Below are 16367 nucleotides of genomic sequence, written 5' to 3' on the forward strand. Positions count from 1 at the left end.
AGATTAGGTGATTAATATTATTTATTATACATTGATACACTTAACTAAATTCAACACATCAAATGTGATTTAAGTATAACACTGGTTGTTATAAGCCTTCATCACTCCTTGCAAATGGAAGATTGGCATGTGCGCAACTGTCACCATTGAATGATTGGTGGCAAGATATTGCACTACTTGTGATAAGACATTTTGTATGTATTGTGATTTACTGCAATGTTGTCCCCAATGATGAAATGATGATGAAAGTAAATATTGCCATTGACTGAGCTTCACAGACACAATGAAATCCAGTTTTAATGGCATGATGCAAATCTATTGTTGCGTTGATGAAATGATTTATGTAAGTTGCAAAAAAAAAATCATTCTAAAATACACATCTCCTTTCACATTGCTCAGATGTGGATTCCTTTGCGGCGCTTATGGAATGGTATAGGCTACATCGTTGTCTGGAGTGGATAGGATGAGAAAGTTAGAGGAGAAAATGATACAGGAGGGGAGACAGTCAGTACCTTGCCAAACCTATCACCAACACAACATTCAAATTAGTAGAAAATATATATGCCGTGTCTAAATGGTCATCTATAAAAAGAAAAAGAAAAAAAAGCCAAGAGATATTATTTCCCCTGATTTTGTTCAGGCATATTACCAGGCACTCTATTGCTCTGTTGTTGCGTACTAGCTGACGTCACATGGGTCCTTTAATTCAAAACAACATGGCAGCCTTCTTCAAGAGTCGGCACCGTTGGAAAAGGACTAGTTGTTTTACTATTCTAACAAGAAATCTGGCAGGTAACAGTTATGTTTATTCTGACTGGTAAAAGTACATTTAATCGTAGGTAGATTTAAATATTTAGGATTCCAGCTTGACGTGTCCACTATCCCATAAGCTTTTCTAAACCTAGACTGACCCATTCATAGAATACAGCCTCCACACAGTATCATCTGCTCTGTCAAAGTCATTCAACAAACACAACTTTAGTGGAACATTGACAGTATTCTTCGACATTTGTTGAATGATTATTATTAAGTCAGATCTCATTACATTTATGTTTTGAACTTTTAACCAAAGTAATGGCGAAATCTATAACATCATAGCATATTGGAGTACTACAGCAGCTTTAACAAATACATGATTGTCCTCATGCAGGGAAATATGATTATGACTTGGTCGTTCTCGGAGGAGGCTCAGGCGGTCTGGCGTGTTCCAAGGAAGGTGAGTTTGTAGTTATACATCATAGTCTACTCAATACAATTGGAGGAGGTGACGAATCACATGTGGCTCTTGTTATGATGTAAACTTCTCATGACTATTACGCTTACTAGAATCTATTGTTTTCAGCGGCCCAGTTGGGGCAGAAGGTTGCTGTGTTAGATTATGTGGAGCCATCTGCTAAAGGTAAATGGAATGCAGTAACACACTTCATCACTATAATGCATAATAGTATATTTATGACATTCTCCAAAAATACGGTCAATATTGTTAAAGAAGGCTCTTCTGAACAGGTACCAAGTGGGGTCTTGGTGGGACGTGTGTTAACGTTGGCTGCATCCCCAAGAAGCTCATGCACCAGGCTGCACTGCTTGGCACCGCGGTTAAAGATGCCAGAAAGTATGGCTGGAAGATCAAGGATCCAGTGTCCCACGATTGGTAAGGATGTCAGATACCATGCCCAACAACTAACCAAAATATTAGAAAACAACATTGGAAAGCACTTAGAATATGAAAGTCATCGTGAAAGACAAAAAGAGCCGCTACATAGCACCATCTTGTGGCCAACTTGGTGTACAACATATACACACGAATTAGCGTATCGGATGAGCACATACTTTGATGTGATTCCTAAAATGTATTCTACACACATACACACTACTATCTGTGCCTGTACTGGATTAGTCATCAAGCCAGGTAATGGGTACACTTTGCTGTGCTTCCTGTTCTATATTCTCAAGGGAAACCATGGCAGAGGCGGTCCAGAACCACGTCAGGTCTCTCAACTGGGGCCACCGGGTCCAGCTCCAGGACAAGTGAGCCCAAATCCATATTTGCTAAAGCATCTTTCTCTCTGCATGCTTTCACAAAACCTTAACACATTGATGATCTCGGTTCACATCACTGATGCTCAAATCAATTTTGTGTGGTACGCCATTCTGTCTAAATACTTATGTGTGGAACCTGGAGGCCATGTATGTTTGGCCACACAGAGCGTGATTATCCGAGTGATTGATAATCCAGAGCGACATGTTGACTGAATGACTCAGCTGCAGGGCAAACAGGTGTTAAACTCTTTCTAAATATGGCCACATTCTCTCAGCAGTTGGCCTCACAATAAGGGTGCTTCCATGAGCCGTCATGGTTATGAATTTTCCTTTCTTACTTAATAGGTATCGTGAAATAGGTTGTCTCCTCGTTAAGGAGATTGAGGGATTACTGGGGCTAAGCAGCCCAAGGTTTAAGGATACATTGGATTCATACTTTTGCCAATGGCAGTCATATATTCTTGAGTTCTGGCTTACCAAGGATGTCTGGTATGCATTTAGATCTTAAAACCCCTTATCCCCTTATCTTCTCTTTACCAATATAGAGAATCCAATGCCAAATGTATCCTCAACTCTGCTTACATTAACTGTTCTGAGGGAATATCCCAAATCACCTGTGTGAATCAGATGGCTTCAGGTGTGGTTGAAGGCTCCCCGTGTTTTTGCCCTTTAACACCGCTTGTCTCGATACAGGAAGGTGAAGTACCTCAATTTGAAGGGAAGCCTGCTAGATGAACACACAGTCAGAGGGATGACCAAATCTGGGAAGGAGGTGGGCTGCTTCTTCATAAACAAAGTCTTGTTCTTCCTTTGATCTATTTTAAAATCTGTTGACCCTATTGTGGTGGTTTTTGGGTTTGGTCAGAACCACCACAATAGGTTGGACAACTGTTTTGGTTTTAGTCAAACATGAACAAACGAGTAAATGCAATCCCATTGTTGTTTGGATTAAGGTGTTCTTTAAACATGATTGGGCTATGTTTAGGTCACATAATGAAAATGACCACAAGAGCAGAGGTCCATCAATGTCTCAAAAAGAAAAGAATTTAAGGAATCATTATGAATCACCAGGTAGCACAGATATGATCCGAAAGACATAAGTTGTCGTTGTTCACCGCTGAAGCTAGGCGAATGCATAATGTATTTAATAATCAAAGTGAGACAAAGGGGGATATTAAGTGCCATTGATTTATTGTATTAAATTCTTCATCGTTCAGTTTAACATCATGAACACAGCAGAAATTGTACTTAAGTACTGCCAATCTTAATGTAAAATTCCCCATTATCCTCTCTGTCCCTGCAGTCCTTCTTGACTGCCAAGAACATTGTGATTGCCACCGGAGGGCGTCCCAAATACCCCACACACGTAAGTATTTATTAGAAACTCATTAGTGTCATTATCCTCTCTTTAATTCAAAACCTTTGAATTAATGACAATTGAAAGAACGGAACCAAATGTTGAGAACTGTTTTTCAGGGCATATCAAACATTTATTTATTATTATTATTATTATTATTATTTGAAAATAGAGCGGAGAATTCATTTAGACCAGCCAAATGTTAGCATAGTACGACGAGTCATTTAGTCTGTGTCAAACTCCAAGGAAAAGTGATAAAAAATAGCCATGACACAGTCCGTTTCCGTGCTGAAACAAAAGGTTGTGCTTGCTGACTGGTACACGCCACCCAGGACCAATGACCCGGGATCTTTGCCTTGTCTTGTTTTGCTAAACGTGTGTTGTTGATGATATGTATAGGCATGCCGTGTGGTGTGGTGATGAATATAACTCCTCCCCCATCCCCCTCTTTATCTGTCTCTCCCGCTGTCTGTCCGTCTGTCTCCATCACACTCATTCTGTCTCGCTCAGATCCCAGGAGCCATGGAGCACGGCATTACCAGTGATGACATATTTTGGCTGAAAGAGGCACCTGGAAAAACGTTAGCACCCACTCCACTCCATACAGTACACACACACAAACGAGCACACAGGCACACACACACGCCTCAGCACACAAATAAGTGAGATACATACCTGAACGTCATTTAAAAATTCATGCCGAAAGCTTAATGGACTGAATCCAGGCACATTTCCCGTCCTTACTTTGTTAACTTATTTCTACACAGCATCTACCCTCCAACCCTAAAGAACCAAACCTAAAAGAAACCCAAAGAGTGTGTCTCTGTCACACTCTTTTACTGACTCTGTCAAGTGATGAACGATGAATAGTAACCACCAACACCGGCCCACTAAACACCAAACAACTAAATGTAGTTACCGATACTATAATAATGAAACGATAACAAACCATCGCCGCCATGCCCCTCCTCCACCCCCACCACTGCTCTCTTCCTGTCATGCTATCCTTAGCTGTGACTCAGGTTAGCAGAACGAGGCCTGTAATCCAGCCGTTTAGCTGCTGTCATCACCTGGGTGATTGCTCTTCTCCTGACGTTTCCTCTCCTCTTCCTCTGTGGCGTCCTCGACCTGACTATTGGCAGTGGTTAAATGGCGAAGGACGAAGCAGATGTTTCACCCTAGACGATGACAGACACCAGGAAATAATTTATTTATAGATGCTAGGTTTGACAGAGTTTTTTTTTTTTCTTTTATCAATGGGTAACTAAAGAGTTGCAGTTTAATCACGGGGCCACCGGGGGCAATGTCAATTTCCTTCATAATTGGCCAACAGTCCTGATATCCTGTCATAATATTAACAATGATGATGAAAATAATGATTATAATACCACCTATAAATGGAACACAGTTCAAAGTCCTCTACCTTAAGCATATTATTTCATACAGAAGCTTCAATTAGAAAGCTAACTTAAATAGAAGTCCTGTTGAATTGGCTTTTAAAACCAAGTTGTACAAGTTAGCCCCAGTCTTTGAACCCTCTTAAGAAGTGCTGTTAACCATGAACCTCACCCCAGTCGCCCACAAGCGGTGCTTGGCTTGGGGGACCAGGATCAAGGCTAGCACTTGAGATCAGGAAGTCCTTTGATGAAAAAAGTGTTTTTGAGCGCTACCATTAGCCGCAGCCCCTCTGCAGATGTACTATGTAGTCGCTGGCAGACGCTGGCAGACGCTAGCAGGCGCTGGCAGACGCTAGCAGGCGCTACGAGTTATTGTTCTAGAGCTGTGCAGGACAGGTGGTGGGGACTGCGGGGCTATGTAACTGGCATTGAAAAGGGCGGAGGTGGGGGGTGTGTGAGGAGAGGAGGGCAGGTGAGTGACGGGGTGTTTAATAGAGCTCGGAGCACGCACACTACTGAGTGACTGGTTCCCGCCTCAGGGCTGCAGCCTGCAGGTGGCCATAGTGTCCTGTTGAAAGAGGCTAGCGGGTAGCGTGCAGTCGGGGCCGTCAGTGGATGGATCCTGGAATATATATTTTACACGCCTGTTTATTTTTTAGCAGCCAAACATTCTTCCTGAATCCTCGTTAAGCGAAGCGACTTGCAATCGTTGTCTTTCGTGCCGTTAGGGTGCAGCTATGGGGTTAGAAATTCGGATTAAAGGGGGAGACTGCATACAGGTAGGCCCAGCATACCATCCTGTGCAACGCATTACGTTTATGAATCTTTTAAAGAACTTTCCTGTAGATCAATCTACTAGGTTCAATAACCCACGGTTCATTCACACTAGAAATTGTCTTGGTGAATTACTTGGCGTCTCTCATAAGTCATTCTACAGTGCTTTTATTCACATACAGTATACTACAGGCTTTGTGCATCACAATGCATCATGGGATTTTTTTGGTTGGAGATACTCTGCCATATGGAGAGGACTCAATTGTAGTGACTGTATAAATCGAAATCAATCCTAAAAGAACATACAATTTGCAATGCTTTGATTGGCTCCATCTGTGCTAGACTATATAATTTGCCATACAAAAGACAAGTTACATCAGCTGGCATCAATTGCAAAATTTTAGATTGGTTTTGAAGGGCATCAAGGGCTATATAAACCCAAGTTCTGATTGGATGCTTTCTAATCACCATATACTTCAATCGTTCATTTGATGAAGAATATTTGCAGCAGAATGCTCAAGGCTAACAGCACCAGAAAATGAAACTAATTCTTAGAGCGTGCTGGAAGTAGTCAATGTAAAAGGCTTGCCTTTTCATGTGGTATCTCGATGACCAGCGTCACGCTGGACTGGTCGGGTAGGCTGGCTGCATGTAAAAAAAAAAAGATTTTTAATAGAGGTTTAAACTAATGGCTGCCTTGTCATATAACTGGTTTGGTCTTCATATCTCCTCACACTCACTGCCGTTTTTAGAAGGATAACAGCTTGGCACTTGGAGATAGAGAGAGGGAGAAGTATGGTCATGGTCAAAGCGACCAAAGTGTAGAATCAACCGGAGGCCCCCATGCTGATCTCCTCTAAGCCTGTGTACAATACACACTAAGTGCAGTTGTGCCTCGGACGAATACGCTGAGGTCCTCTGTGAGCGGTTTGCCGCCGTGAGCCCGGCTGGGGCGGGATGTCAGCGAGTCAGCGCGGGCATAGAGGCAGGGCAGGGGGTTGGAGCTGAGGGAGAGCATGGTGGGGTAGCGTGGTGGGATGGTGTTGTAGCACACGGGGGCCTCCATCTCCTCCTCCTGACCGAGGCAGGGAAGGAGCTTCAGTCAGCGGGCTGACGTGTGGACCTGTACCTTCAACATGGCCCTCTCTGGATCTACGGGGATTAGCTAAAGCAAAAAAACAAATTTGTCCTCCACAAGTGTGGCCTCCCATGGACCACACACAGTCACACACAAAAGTCAACACCAACATGACATACAGACAGGCCACTTTCTACGCTATTTATTTAACATGTACTCACTTAAAATCTAGCCCAGACATGAGATTGTCGTGTCGGGTTAATCTCTTCAGTAATTCCCGGCTTTCAAGTAAACCTTTTTTATTTGATTTTTTAACAAACACATTGTCATCTGATACACAGGATGGCTGCGTGTTGAGTGCATTGCTTTTATTGCGATTCCCATCTGTCATTGTGTTTTTTATGTCTGTTCACTGTCTGTCTTTGTGCGTTGCAGACTCGTGGTCGGAGCCAGTTGTATCCTTTTGTGTGCTGCATGTGAGTCACTGTGGCATGGGCGTCTGAGAGAGAGAGCTAGACGCTGGTAAACAGCTCCGGGATGAACTAACATGAACCCTGGTTAGCCTTATAGTGCCGACCACAGAGGTGCTTTGTGTTCTGGGCGGTTTTAGCCCCTTTCTGTTTACGTGTTCGGTGCACGTTTTAGTTTTATATTACAGGAATGTACCTTCTCTGAAAGACATGGTGTGCCCCAGGGTTTGGCTGTTTCTTCTAGTGTAACCTCTGTGGTCCTGAACGGGGTGATTCAGATGTGGCTCTAGAGTGTGCAGGGTTCCTGACGGGCATCGGCCAGGACACCAAAGTCATGGTGCGCAGCATTGCCCTCCGTGGGTTTGATCAGGTACTGCAACCACCGCATAATGCTTCACTGACACTTCACTGCAGCACTGAGAACAACATGGCCTTTTTGTATTTTTCGAGAAGTATTTGTATATCTCTAGACACTTGTTTCCTAATCTACCTATCTTGAGTTTAATTACATTAAGGATGCCTGAATGTGCCACTGAAACTGGGCCTAGATACACCTAGCTCTTTAAATGTCTCTGATAGGGAATGTTTTGGAGTTTTCCATTCAGGGAAACTCCACATTCAATGAATGAAGTAAATGCCATTAAAGACCTGTATGACATTCATTCATCGCATTTCACATCGCAGTATAAACAAAGAATGATTAAGGCCCAATCCCATTCCCTTACCCCTTCCCCTTCCCCCTCCCCCTTGTTTTGAAGGGGTAAGGAGAAGGGGTAAGGGGAAGGAGTAAGGGGTAGAAATGGGGTTGGGCCTAAACCTTTGGTTTCTGCAGCAAATGGCGGGGCTGGTGACGGACCACATGCAGGCGTATGGGACCAGGTTCGCCTGGGGCTGCGTTCCCCAGAGGGTGGACAAGCTGCCCTCAGGGGCGCTGCAGGTGACCTGGGCCGACACGCGGACGGGCAAGGAGGAGACGGACTGCTTTGACTCGGTGCTGTGGGCCGTGGGTGAGTCTGGCTCCAGGCACTTCAATACTGAGTGTGAATGATTTCATCTGGAACAAAATGGTAATGAAGGAATCTGGATGGCTCTGCTGGTCCGTTTTGCATTTCATTTTGCTCGAGGGATTTTTACATTCGTGAATTAGGTTTAGTGTTACAGGTACGTTTTATTCAACACGACCTCCAGTGAATTCAGATACAGGTCATGAGGGAGCAGCTGTGGGACTACGTAGATCTGGCTTAAGTACATTCAAGGTTTTACTCGAGCTCCGTTCAACCACTCGAATATCCTCCCAAAATAAATGGCAAACGTATTTCAATTTACAGAACAAACAGTGACCTCAATAGCGTTTATTGTATTTGGCACACCGCTGTGCCCTCATTGTTAACATTGTTATCATGTGTAACATAAAAGTGACAAAGGATGTGTAAGAAAAAAGCACACAGACTAATCTGACCGCGCTCCCCTTCCCTCACTGCCTTCACTTCCACTGTCATGCTCCACAACACCTTGTGTCAGCAGATAGCCGCCGGGGTCACGATCGAGCCCGAAAAACAAAGTAATAAAAAATTCTGAGTGATGGACTTGCCACAGGGCCGAGTGGTTAATCACCCGGTCGCCTTACTGAAGGGAGAGAGGGAGAGGGGGAGAGTCAGAGAGGGATGGGACAGGGCAGGATGCACCCCTTGTGTTGGGGCGGGGGGGGGGTCCCTTCACCCCGTCTCTGTCTATCTTTGTTCTGCCTCCCTTGGTTCTTTCCTGTCCTGTGCCAGGCGCTGTCCCAGACACATCTGTCACTGCCACCGCTGCCCATCCCCTGCCCCTCCATTCATCCTCTTCTCCTCCGTGTCCCCCTCTCTCTCTCTCGCTCCCTCCCTCCGCGCTGGGCACTGGGAACAATAGAGGGAACACCCGTCGCTCCGTGGTTCAAGACCCCCCCAGAATCGGGGCTTTTCCGTGGAACTATCCTCGTGTGTGTGTGTGTGTGTGTGTGTGTCTACGCATGTATGTGTGTATGCATGTATGCATGTGCATGTGTCTGTGTGTGCACACATGCAATGTGAAGGCCTTTGATGCGCGTGACAGAGATGAGGATGTACGTGACGTGTGACCTGATGTCCTCGATCCGTCATCGCTCGCCAGATCGGAGCTCCGTCACCTTAGCGTGCGGCTGGCAGTGAGAACCACGCAGGCCGCCAGCCTGTTCATCCCTAGCCAGGCATCCATGCGTGACACCGGGGTCCAGCTGCTGGGTTTCCGCTTCTGCTTCAAAGCTCAATGGGTTCTCTGCCAGTGCTGGAGGTGGGCCCTACATTGCTACCATTTACTATTGAGTCTTTTAGCATGCTTTCATACAAAGAGACTTGCACCGAAAGACATGGTTTTGGATTTGATCCCTCAATGTCCACAATCTACCTCTACAAAAACCTTGAACAAGGTGTCTTAATTCATACACTTATACATCTGTACGTAACATGTTTTGTGTCTGCCAAATGACTAAATGGTATTCAATTAAAACAGAAACTTTTTCGCATCAAACACCTCACCTCACCTCGCCTCGTCAGCCGTTCAATAACTACAAAGTCACTACAAAGTCACTACAAAGTCACTAGAGAGTAACCGCAAAACCACTACAAAGTCGAATGACAGGGGGGCTCTGTGTTCCTCTGGCCGGGCCGGTGTCCATGCTAGGCCGACCCCCCCCTCACCCCCCTGGTTCAGGTTTAGCGAGCCTGGATCAGTGACGTGGGCGTTCCTCTTTGATGTGTGAGCGTGCGGCGGTAATGGGCATCCACAACCACTTCCCCCCCTGACGGTGACCTTGGCTGTGTGTGTGGGGGGGGTTATTACAGGCCAAAGGGGAATGCTGGGACTGTATCAGTGCCGTCTGACACATCCTTCTACCCCCCTCCTCCTCCTCTCCCCCTCCCCATGGCCACTCCCATGTCCAGGTGGTGCTGTAGGACATGGCAGGAAATGGATCATATCCCCACTTCCTGTCTGGGTATGGACAGTAGGCACACTGGTCTTCCTCCACTAGGTAATGTGGCGCATTGGGGGATAGGGTTTTTTAGTTTTGATTCGTTTTCTTTGGGGATTCATCGGTTTTCTATTTCAAATGGAGAGCTCAACATCGCTTGTGGTTCTGTTTGACTATAGTGATGTTCTGCCTCACTATCCCTCAAATTGTTTAAGACGTGAATTAAAGATTGTGCGTTTTTAATCGTATGGATCCTTTTTCACCTAAGAGGGGGAGATGGCTCTTGAGATGGATCTCGAGTTCAGCGGAAGTTTAATTGCTTTTCATGTCAGACTGTCAATCACTTCTGGAATTCAGAAGCTAAATAGATTAGATGAGATTAGAATCAACTTTTACTGTCATTCTTTTAAACCTTAAACCTAACATTGCATATGTCATAAATATTTAGATATCAACGGTTGCCTGCAATATGGACAAGGTTATAATGTCTGAATCAAACAATTGCCAGTCACTGTGCTTAACCTTCGGTACAGAGGGAGTGGTTTGTTTGTTTAGGTATCACAGCCTAAACCAAAACATCCCTGGTGGGCCGCCAGTCCCTGCATTCAATACAATACAATCTTTAGTCTAACACCATTGAATCTGCCTGAAAGGGAATAATAGTCTTAACTTAGCCAGCTATTATGAAATGTAATTTGGCATCAAACAAGCCGCTTTCAATCTTGACAAAGAGAAGAAATCTGTCGCCTGCACAAGTCGGTTCTCTTTTGTCTTTGTTCATTTGATTGATCAGATAAGAGCCGGCTCCTGTTTTAAGTCCGGGAGGTTTATGTTATGGCTAATTAGCCTAGCGTCCACCTTCTGTGAAAATAGGATTTGTTTCCGACTTGCCGATCTACAAGACCGTTCGGGGGTGGGTGGGTGTTTGCGTGTACGCGTGTATAGTTGTGTGTACGTGTGTATCTATGTGTGTCTTACACCAAACTCCAGACAATAAGTCCCTTATCAGCCTGTCCACTTTTGTTATGTCCTCCGGCGCACAATGGCGCCGTACCGGTCCCTGGCAGCTACTCTGCCCTCCGTCCACTATTTTAGGATCTTTTGAAAAACCTGTTAATGCAACCACTAGAAAAAGTATCAAAAGTATATTTTCGTGTGGGGGTGTGGACCAAACTGTTGTGCTCTGTTCTACACCGGCCACCCAGAGCCTCTTTAAGGTCCCTCCAGCCCAGGCTCTGCCTCCTGCAGTCCAGACTGTGGCCGAGGTGGTCGCTGCCGGCCTCCAGTCAGGAAGAGAGTCCCCTGGGGGTGGGTGGGCCGGTGGGTGAGGTGTGGGCTGGTTTGTTGTTCTGGCTGTCCGATTGCAGATCTGCGGTTCCTCATGGGCCTGGTGTTTATTATGCTACCCTGTGTGTGTGTGTGTGTGTGTGTGTGTGTGTGTGTGTGTGTGTGTGTGTGTGTGTGTGTGTGTGTGTGTGTGTGTGTGTGTGTGTGTGTGTGTGTGTGTGTGTGTGTGTGTGTGTGTGTGTGTGTGTGGGATGGGTTGTGCATTTGCCACCATCAGTGCTGCCCGTCCTGTTGCTATGGTAATGCTGCACTGGATGGGCAGGTGTTGACGGCATCAGTTAGCAGCTCCCCCTCCCCTCCCCTCCCCTCCCCTCCCCTCCCCTCCCCTCCCCTCCCCTCCCAGGAAGTGACAGAACATCATCACACCCTGGTGGGGGTGGGGGGTGGGGGATGTGGTGGGATTGATCCCCAGCTGGTAAATTATTCACCTTCTGCCAAAAGGCGAGATTCCCCCAGACACATGTACGCACGCCGCACATAAACACCGAACACACACACACACACACACACACACACACACACACACACACACACACACACACACACACACACACACACACACACACACACACACTGCTAGCCAGATGTTTGCTTGTATGCCATTGACAGCGATGAGGGATCGGACACGATATGCATTCCGAGAAGGTGTGTCAATCTGTGCAGTACTGTATAGTCTAGTCTACCTTTATGTGTTAGGAACAGAGTTTCATGGCATTCTACTATTTCCTTGACTCCCTCTGTTTCTGTGTATGCGTGCGTGTGCTATTTGGTTCTTCTTTCCAAATGATACAATTTTATTTTCTCTAGCGGACGTTAGTTGTATAACTGAGTTGTAACAGAATGCAGAGTTGTAACAGAATGCTCTCTGTCTCAATGTCTCTCACTCTCTGTCTCTGCCTCTCTCTCCCTTCTCTCAGTACTGAATCTATGTGTCTCCTCTCTCAGTACTGACTCTGTGTGTGTGTGTCTCTCTCTCTCCTCTCAGTACTGACTCTGTCTCTCTCTCTCTTCTCTCACTACTATCTGTGTGTTACACACCTCTCAGTAATGACTCTGTTTCTCTCTCCTCCCAGTACTGACTCTGTGTGTCTCTCTCACTCTCCGTGTGTCTCCTCCCAGCACTGACTCCCTTTATCGCTCTCCTCTCAGTACTGACTCTCTTTTCTCTCTCTCTCTCTCTCTCTCTCTCTCTCTCTCTCTCTCTCTCTCTCTCTCTCTCTCTCTCTCTCTCCCTCTCTCTCTCTCTCAGTACTGACTCTCTGTCATTCCCATCAGGCCGAGCACCAGAGACCAAGGCACTGGGCCTGGACAAGGTGGGGGTGGAGGTCAACCGGGAGACGGGGAAGATTGTGGTGGGAGCTGATGAATCCACCTCTGTGTCCAACATCTACGCCTTCGGAGACATTGGCGAGGTGGGTGTCCCCAAGAAAGTAGATGAATAAACCCATCCGAATATAGAAGCAAGGTTTTCAGACAATATTCATAGGGAAATGCTCTTTCTGATCATCTCCGAACATACTGTTTTATCTCAGCAACTTCAATACCGATACATCAGGGAGCAGGGAGGGGGCAATCATCTAGTTAAAGGATGCCTTTACGTGAATGGGTACATTGAGCGATATGGAATAATATTGTAGGATAAAATCAAATGTTACTATATGCTTGGGACCGCACGCACGTACACACCGGCATTTCAAGGCCAGAGTAGGCCATGTTAATAACAGCTATACCTGTTGGAAGTAATGCCTGTGTTTTTCTTTTTATGTGTCCAGCTGTGAGTTTCCTTCCTGCCTGCTAGGCCTCTTGACACACACACACACACACACACACACACACACACACACACACACACACACACACACACACACACACACACACACACACACACACACACACACACACACACACACACACACACACACTGTGTGTCAGGTTTGATTGACAGCTAGCTTTGATGAGTTATGTTTAGCCCCAATCTGTCTGTCAACCACTGCTGCGGAAGGCTTTTTGGAGAGGATAGGTGGCTGGGGGAAGGAGGTGTGTGTGTGTGTGGGGGGGGGGGGGGGGGGGGGGGGAGTAGACGGCGGTTCTAAGGTTGATATCTCAGTTGAGATGTCCGCCACTTTGTACTTTTTCTTTTCTAGTTTTTTTTTTTTTTTACTCTCCACCACTGTCATTGAGATGCCTCTCTGGGATGTGCCAAAATAGGCATTAGGATGACGCAGGTTGTCAGGCTTGTAAACACGGCAACTGAAATACCACTGTAGACTTGCTTAAAGGCCCTCTGCGGACGCACACAGGCATGTCTCGGAGCACAGGATGTGTGGCGGTAATTTAACAAGTCGATGATGGCTTAAGTCATGCTTGTAGAATTGCCTCGGAGCCGTTCTATTTCCTGTGCATTCGACTTTGCACTGCGTGTCTGGGGTGTGTGTGTCTGTCGGCGAGTCTGTTTGTCTGTCTGTGTCGTCCTGCCTTTCTGTTTGTCCTGATAACAATACCATCTGACGCACACTTGGGTCGAGGTGGTTTTAAGTGGGAAACACAGGGAAGCAGCTTCAAATGCTGATTGTTTCTACTTTACAGACGGAAAGCTGCCTGTGAGCTTGCCGTGGTTCTTAAACTCTTAAGTTTAATGGTTTTGTACAGTAACAAACAAAAAATGTTATTGGTATGAAAAGCTTAATCTTCACGTGACTCGCATTCAAAACAAGTGATTTCATATAACTTGACAAACTAGCATACTTGACATATTTTTGTAATTCCCTTAAGACAATCACATGCATACCAGCACATAATGACAGATGTGATTGTAATATTTCATAGTTCCGTGTTTTGATGGGTTGTGTTTCCTCAGGGTCGGCCTGAATTGACTCCGACAGCAGTTAAAGCGGGCAGACTGCTTGCCCGCAGGCTAGCTGGCCAAGGCACCCAGCTCATGGACTATGACAATGTAAGTACTATGAGAACACAGGTTTACCATACTGTTCACACGCACTAAATCCTGAATGTTATTTTGGGTATTTTTAAGCTGCAACTTTTCTGCTCTGTATATTATCAGGTGGCGACCACAGTGTTTACTCCTCTGGAGTACAGCTGTGTGGGTCTGTCTGAGGAGGAAGCTGTGGGCAGACACGGGCAGGACGCCATTGAGGTGCCCGCTACACTACCACCCACTACGTCTCACTATAACCCACTATACCCTATTTAACACACTACAACTCACTCCAACCCCCTGCCACCCACTACATCTCACTATAACACACTGTACTGTATTCAACCCACTACAACTCACTAACACGACCACCCACTACATCTCACTATAACACACTGTACTCTATTCAACCCACTACAACTCACTAACACGACCACCCACTACATCTCACTATAACACACTGTACTCTATTCAACCCACTACAACTCACTAACACGACCACCCACTACATCTCACTATAACACACTGTACTCTATTCAACCCACTACAACTCACTAACACGACCACCCACTACATCTCACTATAACACACTGTACTCTGTTTTAACTCACTACAACTCATTACAACTCACTATAATCCACTATACCCTATTTGAACTCACTACAACCCAGTACAACTCACTATAACCCATTCTATACTCAATTTTAAGTCACTAGAACTCACAATAACCGACTGCAACCTATTACAAAACCCAATATAACTTACTGGAACTAACTCACTATTGCATACTAAATCTAACAAATTCACTACAATCAAATAAAGCACACCATCTGCATCCCAAACAGCCCGGGTCTCAACAAGGAGTTCTTCTGATCCAATGTTCACATCCTCCCATCCCTCACCGAAAATAAATAAACAACAAACAAACAAATGAATAAAGGCCGGCTGCCGGCTGGCTGTGTGACGGACAGGCGTGCACGGGCTGTGATTGAGGCGTGTGTGGGGCGATGACAGACCCCCTGTGATCTCGAGGAGCTGTCACATAGGCACTGAACCCTCCTCCACCACTACCCCCCCCCTCCTACCCTTACAACCACCCCCCCCCCTGTGCCCCAGAATGTCCAACAGCCATCTCCCCCCCCCCCTTCCTCCAGACCTGTTAGGACAAGCTCACCTTCACTCCCCAGAAATAATGGATGCATCTCCACACTTGTCTCTCGTGTATTTAAAATGTTTTTAAATGTTACCATTTCATGCACTTTGTGACTGCTTTTATTGTGAAATATAAAGTCAATGTGTGTACATGTGCGCTTACTTAGGTCTACCATGCGTTCTACAAGCCGCTGGAGTTCACGGTTGCAGAGAGAGATGCCAGCCAGTGTTACATCAAGGTGCGGTCCCTCACTCCGTTCGATGCTAAACCTCACATATCATTAGAAGTAAACAGCATTATGCTAGACGCTGCAGAATTGAGGAAACAGTAGCATATGCATTAACCCAATCGTGTAAATCCATTATGACATTCTTTTTTTAATTAACCCTGTGTCAACATTTCGACAGAGAGCAGACATGGGATGACTACCGTACAGATGACAATTGTTATGAACACACACATTTTCAAACTGATGTACATGGTGTGATCTTGACCAGCAGGTGTATCCACAGTAACGATGTCCCCAAGCTGTTTTCCATACCCCATTCACCCAAAACAAAGCAATTGACTGTCCATTTTTTTTTAACCCAAATTGTATTTAATAAAATGACACCTGTAGCGATGAAGGGATAGATTCAAAGGATACAAACGGACAGAAACGGGGCTGGGTTGTTTTGCCCTAAACACCACCGCCAACTCCACACCTTCAGTTTTGTGACACCCCCCCCCCCCCCCCCCCCCCCCCCCCTCCAGGTGGTGTGTGAGCGGGGAGGAGAGCAGAGGATTCTGGGACTGCACTACACAGGTCCCAACGCTGGAGAGGTGATGCAGGG

At 45.8% G+C, this 16367-nt stretch overlaps 1 protein-coding gene across 1 annotated transcript in view; it reads left to right on the forward strand.

Moving 5' to 3' along the window:
- The first annotated feature begins 637 nt into the window (after window positions 1-637).
- The window catches only part of txnrd2.2 (thioredoxin reductase 2, tandem duplicate 2), a 20017-nt gene continuing 4287 nt past the window's right edge, over window positions 638-16367 (forward strand). The window contains exons 1-16 of the mRNA XM_060054175.1: window positions 638-792; window positions 1151-1216; window positions 1343-1399; window positions 1507-1651; window positions 1954-2028; window positions 2734-2812; window positions 3344-3406; window positions 3908-3978; window positions 7082-7101; window positions 7395-7486; window positions 7949-8123; window positions 12722-12858; window positions 14304-14399; window positions 14508-14600; window positions 15701-15772; window positions 16288-16367. The exon at window positions 16288-16367 is cut by the window's right edge and continues 18 nt beyond it. Coding sequence (XP_059910158.1) covers window positions 693-792; window positions 1151-1216; window positions 1343-1399; window positions 1507-1651; window positions 1954-2028; window positions 2734-2812; window positions 3344-3406; window positions 3908-3978; window positions 7082-7101; window positions 7395-7486; window positions 7949-8123; window positions 12722-12858; window positions 14304-14399; window positions 14508-14600; window positions 15701-15772; window positions 16288-16367 — 1421 coding nt within the window. The 5' untranslated portion in view covers window positions 638-692. The remainder of the gene's footprint in view (window positions 793-1150; window positions 1217-1342; window positions 1400-1506; window positions 1652-1953; window positions 2029-2733; window positions 2813-3343; window positions 3407-3907; window positions 3979-7081; window positions 7102-7394; window positions 7487-7948; window positions 8124-12721; window positions 12859-14303; window positions 14400-14507; window positions 14601-15700; window positions 15773-16287) is intronic.

The sequence above is a fragment of the Gadus macrocephalus genome, chromosome 6 (assembly GCF_031168955.1).
Source record: "Gadus macrocephalus chromosome 6, ASM3116895v1".
Lineage (NCBI taxonomy): Eukaryota > Metazoa > Chordata > Actinopteri > Gadiformes > Gadidae > Gadus > Gadus macrocephalus.